Source organism: Achroia grisella, unplaced genomic scaffold (assembly GCF_030625045.1).
Source record: "Achroia grisella isolate CSIRO2021 unplaced genomic scaffold, CSIRO_AGI_Agris_v1 utg1023, whole genome shotgun sequence".
Lineage (NCBI taxonomy): Eukaryota > Metazoa > Arthropoda > Insecta > Lepidoptera > Pyralidae > Achroia > Achroia grisella.
This window is the reverse complement of record NW_026712560.1, coordinates 1,197,727-1,220,578: the sequence shown is the minus strand read 5'-3', so window position 1 is coordinate 1,220,578 and position 22,852 is coordinate 1,197,727. Positions and strand designations below refer to the sequence as shown.

Sequence of the window (22,852 nt, the reverse complement as noted above, 5' to 3'; positions counted from 1 at the left end):
TGCTCTTCAAGCTCTAATTAAATGTCCATTCAAATCATCTAAACAGTATCCTCTAATTTTTTATATCCGAGATATGTTGAATAGCATTCGTCTCAAAGGACATATTGTATCTTTCGTTTGGATTCCTTTTCACTGTGGCATTCGGGGCAACGAAAAAGCAGATTTGCTTGCGAATGAAGCTATATTATCTGGAGATCTTTTTCCTTATAAAAACTTTTGCCATGATTTGACTGCCTTGTCTAAATCTTGTCTTCATGACTCATGGAGTCAAGATTGGACAATAAGTAGCAAATGTAAAGGGAAACAGTACTGTTTAGTCCATCCGTTTATACCTCTTAAACCGTGGGTTTTCAAATTACATCTTGATAAAAGATCAACTAGTGTTTTGATTCGTATGCGAATTGGTCATGTTTGCAGCCCTGAACATTTAACAAAACTACGTATAAAAGACAATAATATCTGTGAATGTGGAGAAGATGTATGTAGGTGATCTCAATCATATTGTGTTTTCCTGCTCCTCTTACGATGGTTCTTCATTTATAGAGACACTCATCTCATTAGAAATTCCTTTTCCTTCATCCATTGTATGCCTATTAGCTCATCCTAGTCCTATAATTTATAAATCTCTTGCCTCTTTTATTTCCCATAATAACATTAAACTTTAAAACCCATGATCACTAATTCCGAGTATATTCAAAATTGAACCCGTTCCTTTCCATTATCCCGTCTCGTTTCCTGTTTTTAGTGGCATAATAGGCAACACAACTAGTGTTGCCAAAGAAAAAAAAAAACATTTATCGTTGTTTTTTTTTCGATATTTGTTAAATTTATATACTCTCGGTATCTCATAGATCCATGTTTTTTTAATATCAATCGGTTAATCGTAGTCAATTGCACAATACACACATGTCGCTACTTAATAGATTGTTTATATATGTATGTAGGTAGTGAGTATACAGGTAGAATGATTGTACTATTTATTGTACATAGTAAGTTTTTTGGATACGCTACACGACTTATTAATAACGCGAGGACTCAATGCGGAGTCGTAATACGGGACTTAAAACTACATATGTTATCTAGAGAGGTACTAATGGAAGGGTGTCGAGTGTTGACGGAAATATTACAAGTGTAGGCACAATGATATAGAATACATATTATTGTTAATAATTTTATAGTTGGGTACATGTTATGTATAAGTACATGTTTACCTACCTATATGTATTGTTGCATAAAAATATAATGATGAAATAAATGTACTTTACATTTATATAATTTTAAGCCAGTACAAATAACAAAATGATGTCAAATTATATATTTATTATAAAATTATCTTAATTTAATAATATATAGAAAATTCATTACTCTGTCGTTTTAAATAATAGGCACTAAAATATAATTTTATATTAGCTATAAATTAACCTTAGTGGCATACACTGTTATGACTTAAAGATAAATATTTATTTAACTAATCAAAGCTTCTTTTGCAGTTTTACTAAAATATAAATGAATGCAAATATCACATTTAATGAGTACTTATGTTCTTACATTATTTGCACAATATTTATATGATATACTTACTAAAGTGAGATCAAAAAAGATTAGTTAATTTTCATTATACAATTGTGATATCTGTATATTATGTAAAATACTATGAATAACGAATTCTTTTATTAATCTCTCTTGTTTCTATTGAATATAAAACAATGCATATTTACTATATAATAAAATAAATAGATACTCATCAAACATCTTAATATTCAATTTATACTGTAAATATAATTAAGAGACGGTCATTTGTAGTATTAATCTCATAATCACACTTTTGCTACAGTCCAAAACGATGCTCCCTGTGAAGCATTTCAGCATACTGTATCTTTTATTATTATAAACTCCATTTTAAATACAACGGTATGATTATGTATGATAAATAAAAAAAAAACAGCATACATAACATATTTATAGGGTTAGTCATAAAGTGTAAACTAACCTGTAAGTCTGGAAGAATACTTATGAAATTGGTCTACTTCGAAACATGAGTATTGGTAGTCCTGTATATTATGTTATCCAGCGGTAAAAATAATATTAGTTAGATTAGCGTAGTACTAAATTTGTCTTATGTCATCTGCAATCAGACAATTAACTTTTCATCAGATTTGATTTGCGTAGTACTAGATGAATAAAATAAGTATTCTCATAATTGCAATTACCGATATAGTAATCAGAGATATCGTCAACTTCCAATTTTAATAAACATTGAATAAAGTAGCGTTACATTACATATAATTATATAACTAATAGCTATCTATTGTTAAATAAAAAGTTAATTTTAATTAACTATGTAATTTTTTATTCTTACCCATGAAATTAAAAATGTCAGTGTTTATTGTTGATTATATTCTACTTAAGGATATTCAACTTTTAGTGAGTTAAAAATTATTAATTATAAATTGATTAGTACTTTAAGAATGATTGTATTTTGGTTGAAATTATAATATATATATTTTACTCAAAATTTACTCATAATTTAATTATAGAGTAGTAGTGACAATGTAATAAAATAATAGGCTATTAGTGTAATTTTATATATAAAATTATACTAAAAATCAGGAATTAGCAGTATAAGGTAAATAAATAATTAATTTAGTATCTATAGTCAAGAATAATAGTTGTATTACATTATAGTACATTTGGATCATATTATAATGTAGAAAATCAGTCATCAGTGTTAAGCTCATTCAATGCATTATCTCACTATATAATGATTGCTTTTATGATTTTCCATTCAGTACCACCATAAGAAATCAATATTTAGCCATTGTATGTATTGTTGTAATATAGTAGTAGTGAGAAATTTAAATGTACATTTAAAACAACTAAAAGTATATAATATATACTTTTAATGTTCTCTACGATAAATATCGTGTCATGCATGAATATTGGTGGTCTTGTGGATGTCAACAATAGTATCATATGGTAAATTATAAAAGCTCTCATTTAAAGTAAAATTATTGTATGGCTAATAACTAACAATTCCTTGCTTAGTGTATTATTTCAAACAATATATGTAATAAAAATAGTATATTAATCGAGACAAAACTGTACGTCTTGCCGTCCTTACTTATTAACCTTAAATAACATACATTTAAGGTTATTATTAGGTAATTACGATGTAGATAATACACTTTTTATGACCTGGTTGTGATGCGTTTTCTTTCGATACCGTTGTCAGGTACTAGTTCCCACATAATTATATTCCAATTTAGATTTGTAAGCTTTCATAATACGTTTATATCTACGTAATATGTAATAAAATTCTCAGTAATGATTACATGAACTCGCAACTGTCAAATAATTGAAATAGAATCCCAGGATACTTTTAAATCAATCCATCAATTTTAAACAAGTCCCTTAAGTCTAGTAATTGATCATATGATCAATTACTGTCCTACAAAAATATTATAACATATTATTAATATTATGAAATAGTTGCAAGTACACGATTCCATCATATATACAAAATAAATGAAATAAAGAAGAAACAAGAAAGAAGTCATTATGTATCATTGTATCATATAGGCGATGCTTGGATACCTGGATACAGCAAGCGTTAAAAATGTATTTTATGAGATCTCATAAACATACTGAATATGTTTAAGGGTCACTTACACAGTATAGAATCTGTTTCGCTTAATATACCATTTTGGGTACATATATATGCCTTTGATATTAATTTATTATATTACCGCCATTAACGTTTGTAGCGGTGTAGAGCTGTGCTCTGCAGAGTGTTTTAAGTTTAGCAGTATTATTTTATTTATTCTTACTGGATTTGTTGATGTGTGCTTCGTGTTAAGCTTTTATATTTACATTTCGTTATTAGGACTAACTATGTACATTGACGAGGTGAGTTTGCAGCGCAGTAGACTGGTGGTAGCGACGACGTGAGGCGAAGTCCTCGTTGTCGTCATTGAGTCGCTCCTGCTCAACTGAGATATTTGCATGTACGGGAGTCACCACTAGTTGCTCATATTCTAGAGGCCGTTTCCTGCATTAATTGAATTAGATATTTATATATAATTAGGTTTTTAGTTTTTCCTTCTTGGCACCCTAACACCCTGGTTCAAACAAGTGTCAGAAAATTTAATATATACATATCGTATTATTGACAAAAACAATAAAGCTATTACAGTTATTTAATTATTTTGTGCTTTATTTGCCGTATTCTTAATTTAACAACTTTTAATTGAGTCAAATATTTTATATGTAATAAGAACATAAACATTTTACAAAAGTTAGTGTACTTTTGTAAAATTTTGATATATTAATCTAATGTATCATACCCAATTGCTTGTAAGAATGATATTTTGAGCCAGTAAAAGAAGCGAAATTCTGATGCTCGACCGGGTTTCACGGCGGGGTTCGCTGCTCCGATGTATAACCACAACAACCACAGAATAGATAAGCAGCCAAGGGCGTAGACCCAATGAACTAAGAACATTAGGAGAATTTTTACAGCAACCTGAAAAAAGCATCATTTATTTGAACAATATTATTCAAATATGAATATAATATGTTATGTAACAACAATGTAAAGCGATTGAAAAGGATATTTAAAATGGTTTTTTACAGATTACCTACTTGAAAAGCTAAAAATAAACTAAGTTATAATTTCATTGAAATGTTCGAGGTGCGTCTTGTATCTGATTTTTAATAATAGAAATAATAAGAATATCATAATCCTTACATATATATTTCAACTGTATTCTATGGTCCCTACTGTTTAAACAATAAACTATTGTCAATAAGAAGTGTTGTGTAAACCTTACCCCAATCAATGACAACCATCTGTTACAGAGGTGGGAGTACCAATTTTTATTTTTAGAATGAATGCTAACGCTAGGTCGACGAGCATCTCCATTTGGCATTCGCCCATTCATGACTGCAGACTCAGTTGGAGATGGAGTGAAATCCTGAAATAGAAAATATTTTATTATATACTTTACAATAGCATTTAATTCGTCATAATAATGATTAACAGTAAATATTATTTCACAAAATAACACTTGTTAGCTACAAGTTAATTTAACGTCAACTTACACCAACATTTTTGTGTCTTATCCTTTCAGGGAACAATAAGTCCAGATCACTACCAGTGGCACCATATACTTGGGTATCACGCTGCAATTGACCCTGGAATCTGAACATAAATATGTGACACAAATCAAAATATAAGAAGAATAAGAAGTTTGTACTTCTTATCAGAAGAAAATTAATCTAATAATGACTCAAGTACACACTTGTTTACAATCCAATTATATGTATTCTATTTCTGGCCCTCGACTCCAAAAAAGGGGTTTTGTAATATAAGTTCAATATGTTTGGATGTTATTATGACAGTCTATTAATTATTAACTAAAATAATATTGCATATATTATATGTATAAGTAGGTGTCTATAAAGCATCTAAATGAATTAATAAAGTAGATTTTGGTGATTGGGACAAATTAAGTAACCCATACATAGTTACTAAAATATGTTAAATCTACGTATTAGCTTGTCAAAATTACCATTGCAATATAAACATGCAACAAAGAAATTAACAAAACAACTAGAAATATTTTATGAAAAATACAATTTTTTTAAACCAAAATTTCCAAATTCGTTGAAGGTGTAATAAACGCTTATATATTTGTTAGAAGGTAAATAATTCTATTCTATAAGATCAGACGACATGATCTTGTAGAATTTTGTGATGTTTTCTCAAAAATGGTATTGGTTAGAAACACCATTATATATCTTAACTATAATGTTTACTATGTATCAACTGTTTGAGTCTAAAGTTTAACAATAAATTAACAACAATGAGAAACAAGTATAGATCTTCTAAAATGAAAACATCGAAATAAAAAATTGAATATATAATAAAAGAAACATTTCGATAAAAAACATACCTCATTTCTCGTTTGTGCTGCAAATCAAAAGTTTGGGCGAGAGCAAAGTAAGAGTAATCTATGCTAGCGTAGGTGATAAGAAATGGCATGGTGACGATGGGTGCAAGCTTGTTTATATCACCGATGATGATGAAGGTGACGGTTATTATCGCTACTACCACCATTGAATAGATTGGCACCTTATTGGGCCCTCTCTGTGGAACAACAACGAGATTTATTGGAAATATTTGCATTAACTACAGAGCAAGCATGACTTAAAATCCATTATACTACTATGTTTCATGCAGATCATTAAATTAATCATAGTAAAGAGATGCTTTTCTATAACAATTAATTCATTTTTGTGTTTACGTTCATTGCATTTTGTATACTATATCAATGCTAGCTAATTAAACAGGTCTAACAACAAGAATTACGGTAAATGTAAAAATCGGTATTTTCGTCTCTTGAAGTTTCAACTATTACATGCTATTGTTTATTAAAAATACATTATTTTTGTTAAACCCGATTAACTTCATTAATAATAAACTATTAAGTCATTTTACATTATTATACTTATAGGAAAGACAACTTTAAAATTTATAGCAGAAAGGTATATAATAAAGTAAAAGTATATAATTTGCAATAAAATATAAATTTGTTTTACTATAAAGGACTTTGTACTTCATTATAACAATACTTTAATACTTACCCCATGACCAAGAGTTTCTAGTCCAGGAATTACTTTTTCATTAGCAATGCTTTGAAGAACACGTGGAGTTCCATACATAGCACCCAGACACGAGCTCATTGAGCTTACATACAATCCCGCAAGAAGTAACACTTTCAAAGCAGAGATGTCTGCTGTTATAGAGAAATTTGTCAACAATCCATCTCTGGTTACTGTAGCTGCTAATGTTATTATAAACATTAGATATAGAAAAGTTCTGGAACATTTTAAAGAAAATATGTAATAGTAATTATATTTATTTACTGCTTACAAGGATCCTTTTAATATAATTTGCTTGAACTTTCAAGTCGGTACAACAATAGTTATTTCTTGTGAGTTTGGATGCTGAACTAGGTCGAGATCTGTACTACAGGATCTACATCTTTTAAAATATCTGTTTTGTGAGGTAATTTGAAGTGTGAAATGTATGATAGTTTGTATGTGGTGCATGAAACACCTGTGTGTTTATTTTAGTATAGTATGTGTTTGTTTATTGTGCTGTTACATTAGAAAATATACAGTTTCTTGTTTATATTGTTATACAAATATGGTCTCAAAAAGGCTAGAATCTCTAAACAAAAGTTTATTTATTTATTTTCGTTGTTTTAGAACTATTTCAATTATAGCATAATGTATCTTCCTATTTATTTGTGAAGTAGAAAGAAAGGTTGCAATGTTGATATTTAGCAGTCGAGTGACAAAATTTATTTTACATATTTAACTTTACTCGACTCAGCTTCGCTCGGATGTACATGTATTATATATATAAACTTTCCTCTAAAATCACTCTATCTATTAAAAAAACCTCTTCAAAATTCGTTCCATAATTTTAAAGATTTAAGCATACATGTACTATGTAATGTTAATATAATATATGTACTGCAAAGCACATGTTATTTTAAATCTCCATTATAGAGTTTATAAAACTACCAGGTATACCAAATGATATAAAACTACACTTGAAACATAAAGTTTTATAATAAAGATTAGAATTAAATATTATCATGTAAATGATTAATTCTTTTAACAACATAGTATGTACAATTTACATGCTTAACTAAGAGAGCCTTCTCACATAGTCAAGAGACTGAAGAGGAAGAATATACTATAGAAAGGCAGAAGTGGACCTCTTCGCCTACATAACAAGCAGCACTCAACACATCAGTTTATAGTCTTGCAACTGATTGCAGAACAAATTAGAAAAAAAAAATTACACTCAGCTTGGTTTTCTACAATACTAAACAAAATAAGAGTTAACAAGTTACCCGGTACTAATTGCTGCAAGTGAGCCACTTGGTATATTGATCGAAGGATTCTTTAGATCACCACTCATATTAATGCCTGCTAATATTCCAGTTATAGTAGGAAAGAAAACTCCAAAACATTTGAACCATGTGTAGTTATCTTGAAAATCTGACCATGTGTTATTAGCCATAGTTCCACTGAGCCAGCCTTTGAATTCTTCGCCTAAAGATATAAATAAAAGAAACTACAAATGCATAATCACAGACTTAAATATTACGAAGTACAAAATCTTTTATGTGTAAATGAAAATAGAGTCTAACTTTAACTTACCAGGTGTTGTAGTCAATGACCCTACAAAAAAATCAAGGGCAGCCAAAAGTATAATAAGAAGAAGTATAAATTGTAACTTTATCACCCATTTGACACCAGCCACATTAATGGTGCCTAGTAAAAGGACAGCAGCTACAGCAAAACCACGGGCTGCCCATGTGTTATCAGTTCCCACAAGGCTGGCCATTGATTCACCAAAACCAAACACATTTAAGGCACAACCCACAGCCTGCAAAATGATGAAATATTATTTTATTAGATAAAATACACTGTGAAAATTGTTCTTCTTGAATTTTAAAGAATATATTTTTATACAAGAATATTACAGTGAATTGGGTTTATAAACTCAGGATGTTTAATGTATTTAGCAAAATGAGCAAAATAAATAAAAAAAATTACCTGTCCAAAACAATAAACCATTCCCAATGCTCCACCCATTCTTGAACCCAATGTATGTGCTAGTAAAAAATATACTCCTCCACTTTCTATTCTGCATCTTTCACATATACCTACTGCTGATAACACTGAGATTAGTGCTACAAATACTGGAAAAATATTTCAAATCTATAAGTTTCATATGTAAACTATACAATATAAAATAATTTAAGTGATAAATACATAAAATAGACTAAATATGTATTTCAAAATTATATTTACCTGTAAAAATTACTATAAAAATAGCATTAACCAAACCAGCCTGTCCAACAATCCATCCTGATCTTAGAAATACAATTACACCAAATATATTAATCAGGCATGATGTGAATACTCCATCCCATGTGCCAAATAGGACAGGCTGGGATATAAAAAAGTTAGATTTCCACCATGGGATATCGCCCTGAAAGTAATAATTACTAAAAAAATATGTTCCCCAAAAAAAATTTTGAGGTTCCAGTTGTCAAGTTTGCTTGGATTATTTTAATTAAGATAATTTATTTATTCAGCATGTATCATAGCTATACCTGTATATCAGCAAATATTTCATTTGCTCCAGAGGCTTGATGGCCACCTGTACCATATTGTGATTCATTCCCCAAGTCCACGAAGCCACCTGATTGCCTTCTCATTCGTGTTCTATCAAAACCTGGCTCATCACTACGGAAACTATCAATATCCAAATCAGTTCTTCGAGTGCGATTATTCTGGTCCATTTTCTTTGTTTAAAACCGTTAACGACAACTGTACATAATCTTAAAAGTATTTAATTTTGTTTACTTATCATTACTATAGAAATAAACACTATTTTTTTTTCAGATTAAGCAGTGATTAGCAGTGTGACCATTTTATTTTTTCGCATTAATCATGTTGCCATACGTAACCTAAAAATAAGCTATATTGAGCAGTCATTTTAGAAATCTCGAAATATTCGGCCAAAAATATTTTAAAAATAATAAATTATACTTACTTAATCAAAAATTAACAATATGGTGCGTTGCCAATTGTCGACGTTGTGGTGAACGCGATAGTTGCATTTTATTTTGCTTTTTGTTGGCAGGTAGGGGGAAGCTACTGCCATTAATTTCTCTCTTAGATTAATTTTTGGTTTGATATCGGTCTTTCCGTCTTTGGGAACGGTTAGAAATATAAATTTACAAATTTTTTATCGCTTCTTATTCGGTTTTTTGGATAATTTAATTTCTGGATCTCTTGGGTGTGAATATAAATCACCTTAATCAATTTAGATGATTATATAGTAAACCTATTAACTAAATTGGAATTAAGTGCAGTGGAATATTGATAAATTAAAATCAAAAAGGCAATTGTTAAGCACAATAAAGAATTTGACAAATGGTCATATTGCCGGTAAACCAATACCTGGCACAGAAAAGGAAAGGAGAAATAAAAAAATATATATATATATATATATTATCTTATAGGGAATGCAAAACCAGCTAGTTTACACTATTCTCCATATCAAACACCAGAATCACTTATAGAAGATGCTGTCAGAGCAAAATTCTTGGATTTCCTGTCTCAAGAAATTCCATACAGTCTTAAAACCCAGTTGGAATATTATGATGATGAAATAGAAGATAGGATCGTAAGTTCAGTGGCTGTAGAATGTCCATCTGAGAAAATAGCCAAATTAATAAGTGGTGCTGGTGGCGGTAGATTACAACCCATTAAATCCCATATTAGAGATGATTTAATTAGCTTATTCAAGAAACAAGTTGTTATAGATATACAATTAAAAGTAAAAACTAAAAGTTTAAAATAATGTTTGTGCCTTATTAGAGAATAAAGAAAAAATACCCTGCAATTCGTTTCTTTTTCATCAATAATACTACAAAAAAGTCGTTGGTCATAAAAACATATCCGGAACTGGGAATTTAATCTGCTTAAACTTTTAAAGTAAATATATATATATATATATATATATATATATATATATATATATATATATATATATATATATATATATATATATATATATATATATATTTTTATATATAACTAGCTAACCCCGCAAACGTTGTTTTGCCATATAAATGAAAATCGTTTTTAAATGTAAGTACAGAAGGGTGAAAATGTAGGATACTACATATTTATTTTTAATGCTTTTTAATTAAGAGATTAGAAATTTTTAAATTTTATTTAAAAAATTTTTAATTTTATTTAAAAATTTTCTAAAAAAGTAATACAAAATATGTTAAGGGTGGACTATGGTGGTAAAAAAAAAATATATGCTACTATCTATTTTTAATACCTACCCAGGGTATGAAAAATAGATTGAAATAAAATTTTCAATAAAATTGAATAAAATTTTATATGCTACTAGCATATAAATTTTTATAAAAATCGTTCAAATAGGAGGCCGTTTCGGAAGACTATGGTAGCTAATATTGTGACACGAGAATTTAGTACCTAATACTAGCTGACCCCGTAAACGTTGTTTTGCCATATAAATTAAAAAATAGGGGTTAATGGTAGAAGGATGAAAATTATGGCGATGTTTGTTTAATGCCACATTATAAATAAATTAAAATATAAAATTCTGTCGAAACATTCATTATAAAAAAAATTTTTTGGAGTGCACTAACTTAGGGATGTAAAAATTAGTTATGAACCTATTCTCAGATCTACTGAATATACATATAAAATTTCATCAAAATTGGTCAAGCCGTTTCGAAAAAGTATAAACATGTACAAGGAAATTTTTTCTATTACAAGATTGACCTTAAAGTTTGTTGCCTAGAAACAAGTCAACAAGACACGTAGTATGCCTACTTTTTCACATTCTCGGAAGCTTAAGGAATTTAAAGTTAAATTCTTTAGTCCAATTTTAGAACTTATGTGGTGGATAATATTATTTTATAGTATGTTTATTTATTTGTTCTTAATGTGCAGAAAGCTATTAATCTACTAGATAACTACATACATACATAAAATAAATCATATTACATCTATATATATTTTAAATAAAAAAATAGATACCGTTGGTTTTTATGCCTACTGAAAAATATGATAATGCGCCTGTAATGTATTTATATATTAGTTTTATACATTGTAGGTAATAAGATACTTGTATATAATAATAAGGTGGCGGGTAGAATTTAAGACAAAACAGTTTATTAACGGCATTCCGAAATATAACAGCTAAGTGAACGGGTGCGTTATTATTTATCTCCGTATATTACAGCACCCATAGCCTGTCTATATGGAAAACTTTCTATAACACAGTCTTTGTTTTTAATTAAATTTCCTCCAATAAGCGGCGTTGGTGCAATTATTATACAAATTTGTTGATTATCTTAAATTGGCAATTGCACAGCAGAATAGACTGTACTAATGGATGTAATAAGTAGGTTTGCCTAGTTATGATATGAAAAGGAGGTGTTCTATTATCCAGCCGCGTTTAAAATTCCTTTAAGAATGTTTATATCCCTATTACCTACTGTTATTTATAAAATTTATATTAGTAACATTTATAATCTCAATATATATATAGTAGTTTACCAGATAATACTTACAAAGATAATGTACCTATACAATGTTTACCTACCTATAATCTAGTAGTGCTAGAATAATAATTTACGTATAGTGTATATATACTTAAGTATAGTGACAGCTATAAGAAATTACAGACTTCATTCTAAAAGATATTTCATAATGTAATTATTAAATATTTTAAAGAAAATGGTATATATTTTTTACAATTTAATGTTTGGTTCTACTATAGGGCGCTACATAATATGTTGCGGCTGATAGATGATGACTTTCTGGCAATTAGTGTTATTTTTATGTCAGAGTAGAAATCTATTACTGTTAATATACTGTATACAATTTTATTATATTGTAGGTACATTACTAAAAGGTTTTCAGTAAAATTTAGTTGTTAGCAATGAAGTTGCATTTTATTTTGCACCTTAATGTTTTTTTTTAAATTATACAGTGCTTAATCAACAGTTTCATTATCATTAGAATAGTCATAACAAATATTTTATTAATAGTTATTTTTTTTATATACGATTATTCAGTCAACTATTTTTTACTAATAAACTAAGTACAATAGGGACTACGTACGGATGGATAGTTATAAATGTTCATAAGTGATGTTATTATGCTGGATTGTGCACAAGTGAAATTAGGATTACATACGGATATGTCTAGGCTTAGATAGGTTTAAGATTTAAGTCTTCAATAAAAGTTACCTTCTCTATAATTGGATGAGAATAAATTAGGTCAATTAGCCAATAGTAGGCAAATTCGTTACGAAAATAACTCGCTTCTCAATGCATTTACTAAAATATTATGTACAAGGAAAAATAACAACGTTAGCATATTATTACAAAAAAAAGAACAGTTTATGAATAATGTTTCGGTAGAAAAAAACTTAAGATGTTATGATGTTCAGGGCTGAAAATATTATGTGATTCCATGAAATATTTGTGTGTAGGTACATCGATTGCCGTATACTTGCTCTTTGCTAATGTATACGTATATTGTGTAAATACCAATTTCACGAATATGTATATCAGTATTGACGTGGTCGAGTGACAAGAGTCAGTCATGCTTATTACTAATTTCCAGATAAGTTGTGACGTAGTGGGTTGGGTCAGACTATAAAAAATTGTTTTAGTCAATAATGGCAGGTGTTGCTGGATTGAAAAATGGCAGTTGGTAGTGACTGATCTTAATTTGTTACTCAAGTAACTATTTATTTACTTTTGTGAATTTGGTAATGTTCCACATTCCGAATACTTTCTTAGTATAAGCAGATTGTATCATCCACTTGCTTACTGGAGCAAAGGGTGCTTGAAAATACTGGCCACCAATAAAAACATATAATATAATATATTATATTCACTAAATCAATAAATTTCTTAATTAATCAATTAATTGTTTTTATTAAAATATATATTCTCTAGAGTAAGTACGTGGTTTAGACTGTACTACACATCGGGACGTTCCTGAGCAATGGTGAGTAAGTTTCGTGTTGCATTGTTTACTTTGTAGTGTTCGGAGTATGGAAGACGTTCGTCCTGGCCGAAATAGTAATTCTCCTTACTTTTCTAATAGTTGTATTCTTTTCAGAAATTACAGTCCACTCTCTGTATATATTTATTCTTTATACGGGATTCGTAATCCTACAGGTAGATTGAATTAGGTACTTACAGAAAATCTTAAAAATTAGAAGTTTATTAATATTTTTCTAACAGATGAATAGGTATATTTCTTACTCTTTCTTCTTGAGCTATATATTTCCGAATAAGTGGAAGAATTAAAAAAATATGAACTGAATTTATACTTAATAAAACCTTCGATCGATTTCATTTATTCATTAATTTTTGTATCTAGGTAGGAGCTTACTTACATTTTTTATACGTATCGAGTATAATAATCTTTTATAAAATATTACGGATATAAAGAGTTTAAGAAAAATAATATGATATCACATTATAATGGCCTGGTTATCTAGTTACAACGCGTCTTAATTATTTCTTTACGAAAATACTCAGTACTCTGAGTACTCTACTACCTAGTTTCTAACCATCAACGTAACTTTACATCGGTGTAATTGTTGTAGACATCTCAAAATTTTTATATTTTAATGGATACATTCTTAATCTTACAGTCATTACAATAAAAAATTCATACGTATCCAATTTATAAGTAAGTAATTATTCAAGAAAACGATGTCTATATCATGATACTTTGTTTTTTATCAAATTTGCGAAATCCGTTTAATCCGAAAAAAAAACGTGTTGGAATTTACCATAATATATTAATACTGTTATATGCGTTATATATACCTATATATATATTTATTATACACACAGAGAGTAGCATATACCAAGTAGAAGTATTGGCTACTTTTAAACTACAGGAAACACGCTTGCTGCCCTTCTAACTTTGTGAAGGCCACACCACCGCGAGTTTTCACAGGAATTTCATTAGAATATATTAAAATGCGCATAATATTGCAGGTAGGCGTGGATGGGTAATTGGTAAGTAATAGGTCGTTGAGGTAAGGTCGGCGCAGTTTGGGGCGCTATCTTAATCGTCCAGCGTTTAACCATATTTATGTCGCAATAAGTTATCAGAAGGCTAATTACGGCCGCGAAACCACCTGTCCGCTATCATCTGTACATAGGCCTTCGCATATACTTCCGTGCGTCTTACGCGCGGTCCCTCCCCCGTGGTGCGATTGGTTGGTGAGGGCGGTGCGCGCGCAGTGGCCCTCCTCGCAGCCTGGTGTGAGATGCTGCGACTCCGAAGGAGCCGGTCGCGGCCGCGATGTGCGCCCGTGGACAGTATTGTCCCGACCACGTCGTCACACTGCCGTTACTTACGAACCACAGAAAGTGCACGCCGTCGCTGACAGTGCACGCGACTTTGCAATTCTAACTGTACACTGCACTTATACACGAACAATTGATTGTAAATAAATGTATCAGGTTTCTAAACTTTAATTTAACTATCAACAAAACTTTGGCCAAGTAAGACATAACTTTAGTACTTTTATTAAAAGTTTTGATAAGTGTCAACTAGAGTTTAAAAACGGTGAAGTTGGTGATGTGATATGGCTAATCGACAATTGAACGGTTGCGGAAACGCTTGGTGCGCGCGGCTTATCGTGGTTGGATGCGCGTGGGCATGCGCGCTGTTTGTAGCCGCATCTGCTGATGCTCATGCGGATGTCGATACTTCAACGGGTCTTGGTGATAACACTCTCACGAATTCAGGTATTTTTAATATTTAGTGTTATGAATTGTTTTGATATACGACCCATAATATCATATTTACTTCTAAGTACATAAATTGCAAACTAGCATATCAATGGAGATAGGTAGGCAGCAAAGAATACCTACCTAGAATGCTTAATCTTTAAAGGGTATCTTACTTATTTAAGTTTCTTGCATTTAACAACTAAAAATAGAAATGATTACTCACAGATTGAGATCAATAAAATATAGTAAAAGTAATAATTATACGCACGCATATATCTATTTATTAGGTAGGGTTTAAGCAGAAGATTAAAATATAAATGGAAACAGCGAGAGGTATGGGGTTGAAGAATGTAGGTAACGAAGTTAGGAAGCATTCTAATTTATAAAGAATGGTACAAGTTATTTGATACGGATATATGATACTTTATAAGTTTGTATAAGTTTTTTAATATAATTTTATTTATTATTTTGTTACACATAAGTTATAAACTTAGACTGAAGTTTACTACTGGATGTTCCTCTAGTACCTTAATGAAATATTTTAAAAACTTATCTTTCACTTTTATAGAAGAGTGGATAATTAAATTAGTGTTATTAGGTAATATAATATCTATGGTGTAATTTAACGTATGGTTCGTTACATTTACCTATTATAGTAGAAACTAACATAAATGTTGAATATAAGGCATCATTATTAGGGTTTTTAGTTATATTAACTTTACATTTTTTGTTATAAGCGTTGAAAAAAGCTGTACATATTAGGTAGGTAATAAGTATTATTTTCGAATGTGTACTCTAATTTTAATATTGTAAAAAAATATTAATACATTCGTAGAAGATTGTTTAGATACCTAATATTTTAAGCTATTAAGATTATATTTTTATTTCGATTACATTTTGTGACACTGGGAATATAGTAGATACCATTTAATATAGGTACATCTTGGAAACATTTTGAATTCTCACTCTCACACTCATATTTAGAAATTTTCTATTGTATAAAAAAATTGTTGTCGAACTATTTTTAGATTATACAAATATAACGGCCTCGGTGGTATAGCGGTTTAGCACACCGCTTTAGTTCCAATGGTCGCGGTTTCGATTCCTCGTTATGTTTAGTTTATATATATATAGTATAATTATTTGTATTGGTTTGAGTGTTTTCTATGTATTATATTATGTATGTATTAAAAAAATAAAATATCTAAGTATTTATATCAGTTATCTAGTACCCATAACACAAGCTGTGCTTACCTTGGAACTAGATGGCGATGTGTAAATTGTTCAGGCATATTATTATTATTATAGTTGTGTAATATCCAACTTTATACATGTAATGAAACTGTTTTTTTTACAAATCACGTTATTCAAATATTACCCACATGAAGTACAGTAACACAGTAAGTAGAAGTAGTAGTAGTCTTAGTAAACTATAGCTTATTTTTAAACGACACATAATAGTTTGTACGCAGTTTTTGTGATTTTTTGGTGTCGTTATGTTTTATTAACATGTAGGTATAGTCGTAAGTACAAATTTTTGTTTGGATTAGTAGCCTGTTCGTGTTATTTCTTATTATATACCTACCTAGTTATCCTAATTCGTAATACTGATGACTAGTTATACATAATTAATAAAATATTATATCCAAAGTGTAAGTTTCTGAATCTAAATAATGAAGACATTTTGTAGTCACACGAGTGATATTTTTCACAATATGATATTTTTCTTGTACTTAACACCGCAGGAACAACGTAAACGAACTAAATTATTTTAAGTGACAATGATACCTATACTTGAATAAAAAAACTCTTGCAGAATTTAAATAAATCCCGTGAAATTATTATTATCTACTAATTGCCAGTCCGGCTTCTCTCGGTTACCTATACTAATAAAGAAATATTGACTCTGCTTTACAGTAAGACCGTGAATTGAAATAAAATATCAATCTGTCAATTCTACCAATATTTTTATATTATGATTTTATAATTCACTCCTTATATTCCTTATATTTATTATACAAGCATAGCAATTAAAAAAAAGTAACAAAACGAATTATCCATATAAGTGCAGCTATTTTGGAGTGGTGCACTTACACGGCAATTGATTTTTATTAATTTGGATTATTGTTCCATAATTTTATTTTACAACATGTAAATGTAACATAGATTACGCCTCACGCACCGCCTCCTTAGAATTGAACACTGTAGGATATAAATTATTTCTAAAATGGAATAATAACTGCAGTAAGAAATTAATGTTGAAAATATTAAAAATACTCCGTTGAAATATTATTATTGATTTAGGAACAATATGAATTTATGGAAGAAAAAATATATGGCCTATTTTATTGTGAGTGGCAGTGGGCGGCGTCGGCTTTGAACAACACCTACTTATTCGTGTACATAACACTCAAGAAATATATTAGACGTATAATTTATGTAATCTTGATTATGAAAGACGTGAAGGTGGAACTCACTTAATAGTTTATTTTGTGAATACAGTAGTGCTATTGATATTACGGTTTATCCATTAGTTTGGCTGCTGGACCATTAGCTTGTCTTACTATTATAACATATAAGATAATATCTACCTATTATCAATACTACTGCTATGTTTAGGAAAATATTATTTCAGAAATGAGTTATATTAATTTGAAAGTTGAAACACGTTTAAATGCTAAGAATATTTTTATTTGTATTTATAAAAGAGAGTATATGTATATTATACTACAAGTATATAAATGATAACACACGGTCATACTAACCACATTTTTACAGTGATCACGCGACTTTTGATATTTTGGTAAATTAATTCATGCCGATGAAAGGTTATAACTTATATGGTTGAAAGTTATAACTTATAACTAATAATTCTCTTTTTCGTAACTTTATAAGTCATTTTATCAATATAAAATTTGACTTATAAGTAGTCTGGGATATGAATTGTTGTGCTGGGGTATGAAATGTTCACATCTGACTATCGCATTGCTCCCACTGCAATAACAACAGTGTTTTAGTTTTTCTCGCAACTTCGTCTGTTTTTTTATACAAACGAAAACCTATGTTCATCTAATTTCACTGAAATCACCAGGTTATAAATACACATACTGGCTCATTTTCGCATTTATAACATTTATTATAAGACTACTATGAGAGAAAAACAGTGTTATTTAAAAAAATATGTAACAAATACAAAATGATAATAAAGTAATGATAAAATATTACTCTATTTGGATATTTATTATGCAAAATATTTGTGTATCTATGCGTCATACTCCTAAATTAGTATGTTATATATCATACTTCACACGTCAACTGGCTCGTAGGAATTCGCGTAATTTGCATTTATCAAATTGCAATACTATATGGATCGTATTGTTGTTAAGGCTCGTATCAAATTGTCGGACATAGTGATGCCAGTAATTTGGCCAGTCATAAATTACTCGTTTAACTGAATTACGCGAGTTGAAAGCATTCCGGTACTGCCGAATTCGAGCCATTTCCATTTCCCTGCAGCTCTCGCGCGGCCACTGATATGTAGGCATCCGACGCACTTCACAAATGAGCTTTGAATCAATGAAATTTAATTAGCGACGCATTGGCCATGCAAGTGTTATGCGAGCGCCGCTTACTGCGTCTGAATTGATTAACTGTTAAAACAAATATTATAAAGAATCTATTGGTAATATATGACATTATTGTGTGGGTTTTCAATTCCTTACCAAAATTAATGTAAAGAATATTATAGTGTAACTCATGATTAATTTGTACCATACAACTAAATCATCTTTCATTGTTAAATATATTAGGTACAATCAGTACAGGATTCATAGTAATACAATATAGTACAGTTAAATATATCTTTATTTTTAAATAGGTTAATAATACACGTAGGTACAATAAAGTCATAATTCATTAACATAACAACAATGCAATTTCTGTTTAAAATTATAACGATGTAATTATACTATAGTTCGCGCCATCCATTCATAAGTTTCTTGGCTTAAACTACCGATAACTATGAGCACAGTAACGAATTAATCAAAATTTCACCTCGGGTCTAATATGAGTCACGATTTTGGGTGTTAACAATGGAGAAGGCGCACTCAAATCGAAGTTGAATCACTACGTATATTTGAGTTCCTTTGTTACAGGACCGAGTAATGAAAGCGCTAGCTGATAATAATTTACGAATAGCAGAAGTGTCGTTGTTTAATGGCGAAAATAGGGGTCCGAGGAGCATTCCAGCGATTCAGCGGGTGGGTGCGCTCCAACACCGACTGACAGCCGCGCCGACAGCAAACTAAAATAATTATCATCATTGTCCTGGCCACGGCAAGCGCTTTAATTGTTCATTTACATTTGCAACGATGATACCAGTTCCGAACTATTTCACCCTGCGTTTATTTTACTCTCGCCCGTTATGCTGCCGTGTTATTGTTCAGGGTTAATGGTCTGAAAAATAGAAATGAATTGCATTTTGTATCATGCTATTTCATATATTACATAATGTACACTTTCATTGACACGTTTATGATTTACAGATTTATGGATGTGGTATAATAATGAAAGTGGTCGTAATTCATTCTAAACACTGTGTAATAGGTAAATGTGTCCCTAAAGTGGTGGGGACACATATACTGTAATATACGTATACACATATACTATGCTGTAATATACTAGAGATAATTGCCTAATGCGACAATCATTGCAGTGCAGTTTCATCCAATGGTTGTCGCATTAGACAATTAAGGGAATACAAGAAGTAATATTTTGATGATACGAGTAGTGAAACAATAGACGAAATCTTTTTTTTATAAGGGGAGACCTGCCAACAGAGAAGAACTGAAACTGAACAGGAAAACTGCTCTCACTATATTCAACGCTACATTACTTACTGTGGTTAGTGTGGTTTACACAAGCATTTCTAAACTACACCTGTAAGTGTTAAAAAATGGTTTGGAAGTGTAATACGTAAGTAAATTAAAATTTTACACATATTTTGAGTACTATCTCATCGGATGGTACATGGTACCCAAAATATGTCAAGCCAAAAGTTGTTGAAATAAAAATATTTTGAATTTTATATATGGTACGTATACCTACACTAATGATATAAATGTTGAGTCATTTGCTTTTATATTGTGACATATATAGTAACGTCCTCTATTAAATATGTTTAGCAATGGTTTTACGGTGACATTGCGTTCGCCGTTCACGCAGTTTTCGTAGGGGAGTGTTGGCGGTAGCGCGGTGGCGCGGTGTGCGTAGCATTACGAAATGAAATTACAAGAGATGCTCGCGGAGTCCTCCCGCGGCATTAATTTGTATCAAGAATTTGTAGAGATTTAGCTTGGGACGGAGTGTTCATCGCAGCCGGCGAACGTTAACACTTATTAAGGGGGTGCATCCCTGCGACAGATGTAGGGGAGGACCCGCCATTTGCGTAATGTCAAGAATGGTTACACTCGATTTAATAAAACTCCGACAACATTTCATTCTGAAGAATTTAAGAGTCAATTCATTTTAAACGCCACAGTAGCATAGCGAGAAAAAACCATGAGCCGAAACGTGCCGCGAATACATTCCTTGAGCTTGGATTTCTTATCGGTAGCAATTGAGATGAGTACTTATGGCTTTTCGAGTGGCTCGGCTTCGTTTAATTTGTTGTTTCAGCGTGGAATTTTTATTAACGTCTCCCCTCACTTTACATTTTTAGGGACGTGGTCCTTATTGGCAACTCAAGGTGAAGAGAAAGTTGAACTTTTTCGTGTATTTTTCTTATGAAGCCTTGGTCTCTATAGCTGTAATAATAACGTGGTGAAATATAAAATATCATTACGATTATTATTTAGGTACTTATAAAAATAATCTGAAAATCTCATTAAGTTTACACGTGTACACATATATATCTGTGAATAATTAAAAATACGGATATAATTTTGTAACAAACCTTGCGTGTTTCAAATTTGCTATCTTTAAAAATACTAAAAATAAAGTTACTGATTTAATCTGCTCAGGTATTATTGTATTTTCAAGATCAATCAATGACCGTTTATTTACACAATTCGCTTAAAAAATGCTATTTTATAAAAAAAATAGTCGTTTATTTAAAAACAAAAGAACCATTGATTTTAATATACATCACAAAGCTGCGTCTTATGTCTATAACAATAAATTGGTAAAGCTTTCTGCATGTAAACTTACCTATCAGATCGCAAATATCTCACCGTAAAGTATACATAAGTGGGTCTCACAGGGATTTTCTCTTGCGCGATAATATCGCTGCATAAAATTATAGCCGTACACACATTTTACTTGCAAATATAATCACATTATGTCCAAGCCTACGTATTAGCTTTGTGACAGGGTTCAGAAATTAATAGCAACAGTGAACGCGCGATCGGGAAACACAAGGGGACCACTCAGCAGATGCTTATCTACACACACGCTCCATGCTTCTATCGGCAATTTTCTCCTTATATAAATAACACTGCACAAGACATTGACGTAAATAATTTGCAATTATGATTCTGAATTGTTTCATGTTACCTTGCTTAGTACATAAACACAATAGATAAAAAACAAGTGAATGATTTGAAGTCACTTTTTTAATTAATTCACTTACACTTGTAGAAAAATATATTTTTTCTCAGCAGACCGTATCGAGAAAATATTTCTAGTACCTAATTGAAATGGACGAAAAATTTGGAAATGGTAAATTATCACATCTACTGACATATAATTTATTTTGAATGAAAGAAAGTGAATAAAATCCGTTCACAATTTCGTTAAAATATAGAAAAAATGTGGATTAACCGAGAACCAAATTTTTAGTAGTCGGTTAAAAATAACCATTGAGTATAATTTAACATAATGATGAATATGAATAGGTAACCATATTAGTCGAATAAATGCTGGCTTAGAATACGCACATGTTAACATGTGGCGCGTAAATGTGACTAAACGTAATTAATGATCGATTGTAGCTTGTCGACCATAGAGAATGGACTGCAACCCTCCGCAAATCTTTGCCAACTAAAATAGAAATCCCCTTGGAGCGCCGCGCCTTTTAATTTGCGAGCATTAGGGGTGCGCCGCTGTACGTCCGAAATCTTACAAAATAGACAATGTTCAATACTGTTTTATTTTAAATTACTTTCAAGATTTAAATTGGTTTAGGTATATGTATTATTATACTGGTATTCCCCACACAGATTTTGATTATTTATGTTGCAGATCAGTGTACATGTTTTGAGCACGTAATGAATTTGAGAAACTAAGGATCATAATAAAACCTCACAAATAGGGCATTTATGGGTTATTTTCAATGTAATATGATCATGTACTTAAACAGAAACAAAAATGATTTGTATCTGCAGATGTATGCGAATTCTCATTTTTTATTAGTCCTAATAATTTGATGTTTTTACAAATATATA

The 22,852-nt window shown here is 30.4% G+C and overlaps 2 protein-coding genes across 2 annotated transcripts in view; one reads left to right on the top strand and one right to left on the bottom strand.

The window, feature by feature from the left end:
- Nucleotides 1-2,883: 2,883 nt before the first annotated feature.
- On the bottom strand, nt 2,884-9,519 carry LOC131854919 (solute carrier family 12 member 8). Its single transcript, XM_059206137.1, has 11 exons — nt 9,201-9,519; nt 8,896-9,076; nt 8,638-8,783; nt 8,239-8,467; nt 7,929-8,130; nt 6,646-6,880; nt 5,955-6,148; nt 5,101-5,200; nt 4,830-4,973; nt 4,344-4,522; nt 2,884-4,048 (listed from the first exon to the last, which is right to left on the bottom strand). The coding sequence occupies exons 1-11, from the start codon at nt 9,387-9,389 to the stop codon at nt 3,886-3,888; spliced, it is 1,962 nt and encodes a 653-aa protein (XP_059062120.1). The 5' UTR covers nt 9,390-9,519; the 3' UTR covers nt 2,884-3,885.
- Nucleotides 9,520-14,977: 5,458 nt separating this feature from the next.
- The window catches only part of LOC131854827 (lachesin-like), an 87,497-nt gene continuing 79,622 nt past the window's right edge, over nt 14,978-22,852 (top strand). Inside the window, exon 1 of the mRNA XM_059206032.1 lies at nt 14,978-15,425. Within this exon, the coding sequence (XP_059062015.1) occupies nt 15,263-15,425 (163 nt within the window). The 5' untranslated portion in view covers nt 14,978-15,262. The remainder of the gene's footprint in view (nt 15,426-22,852) is intronic.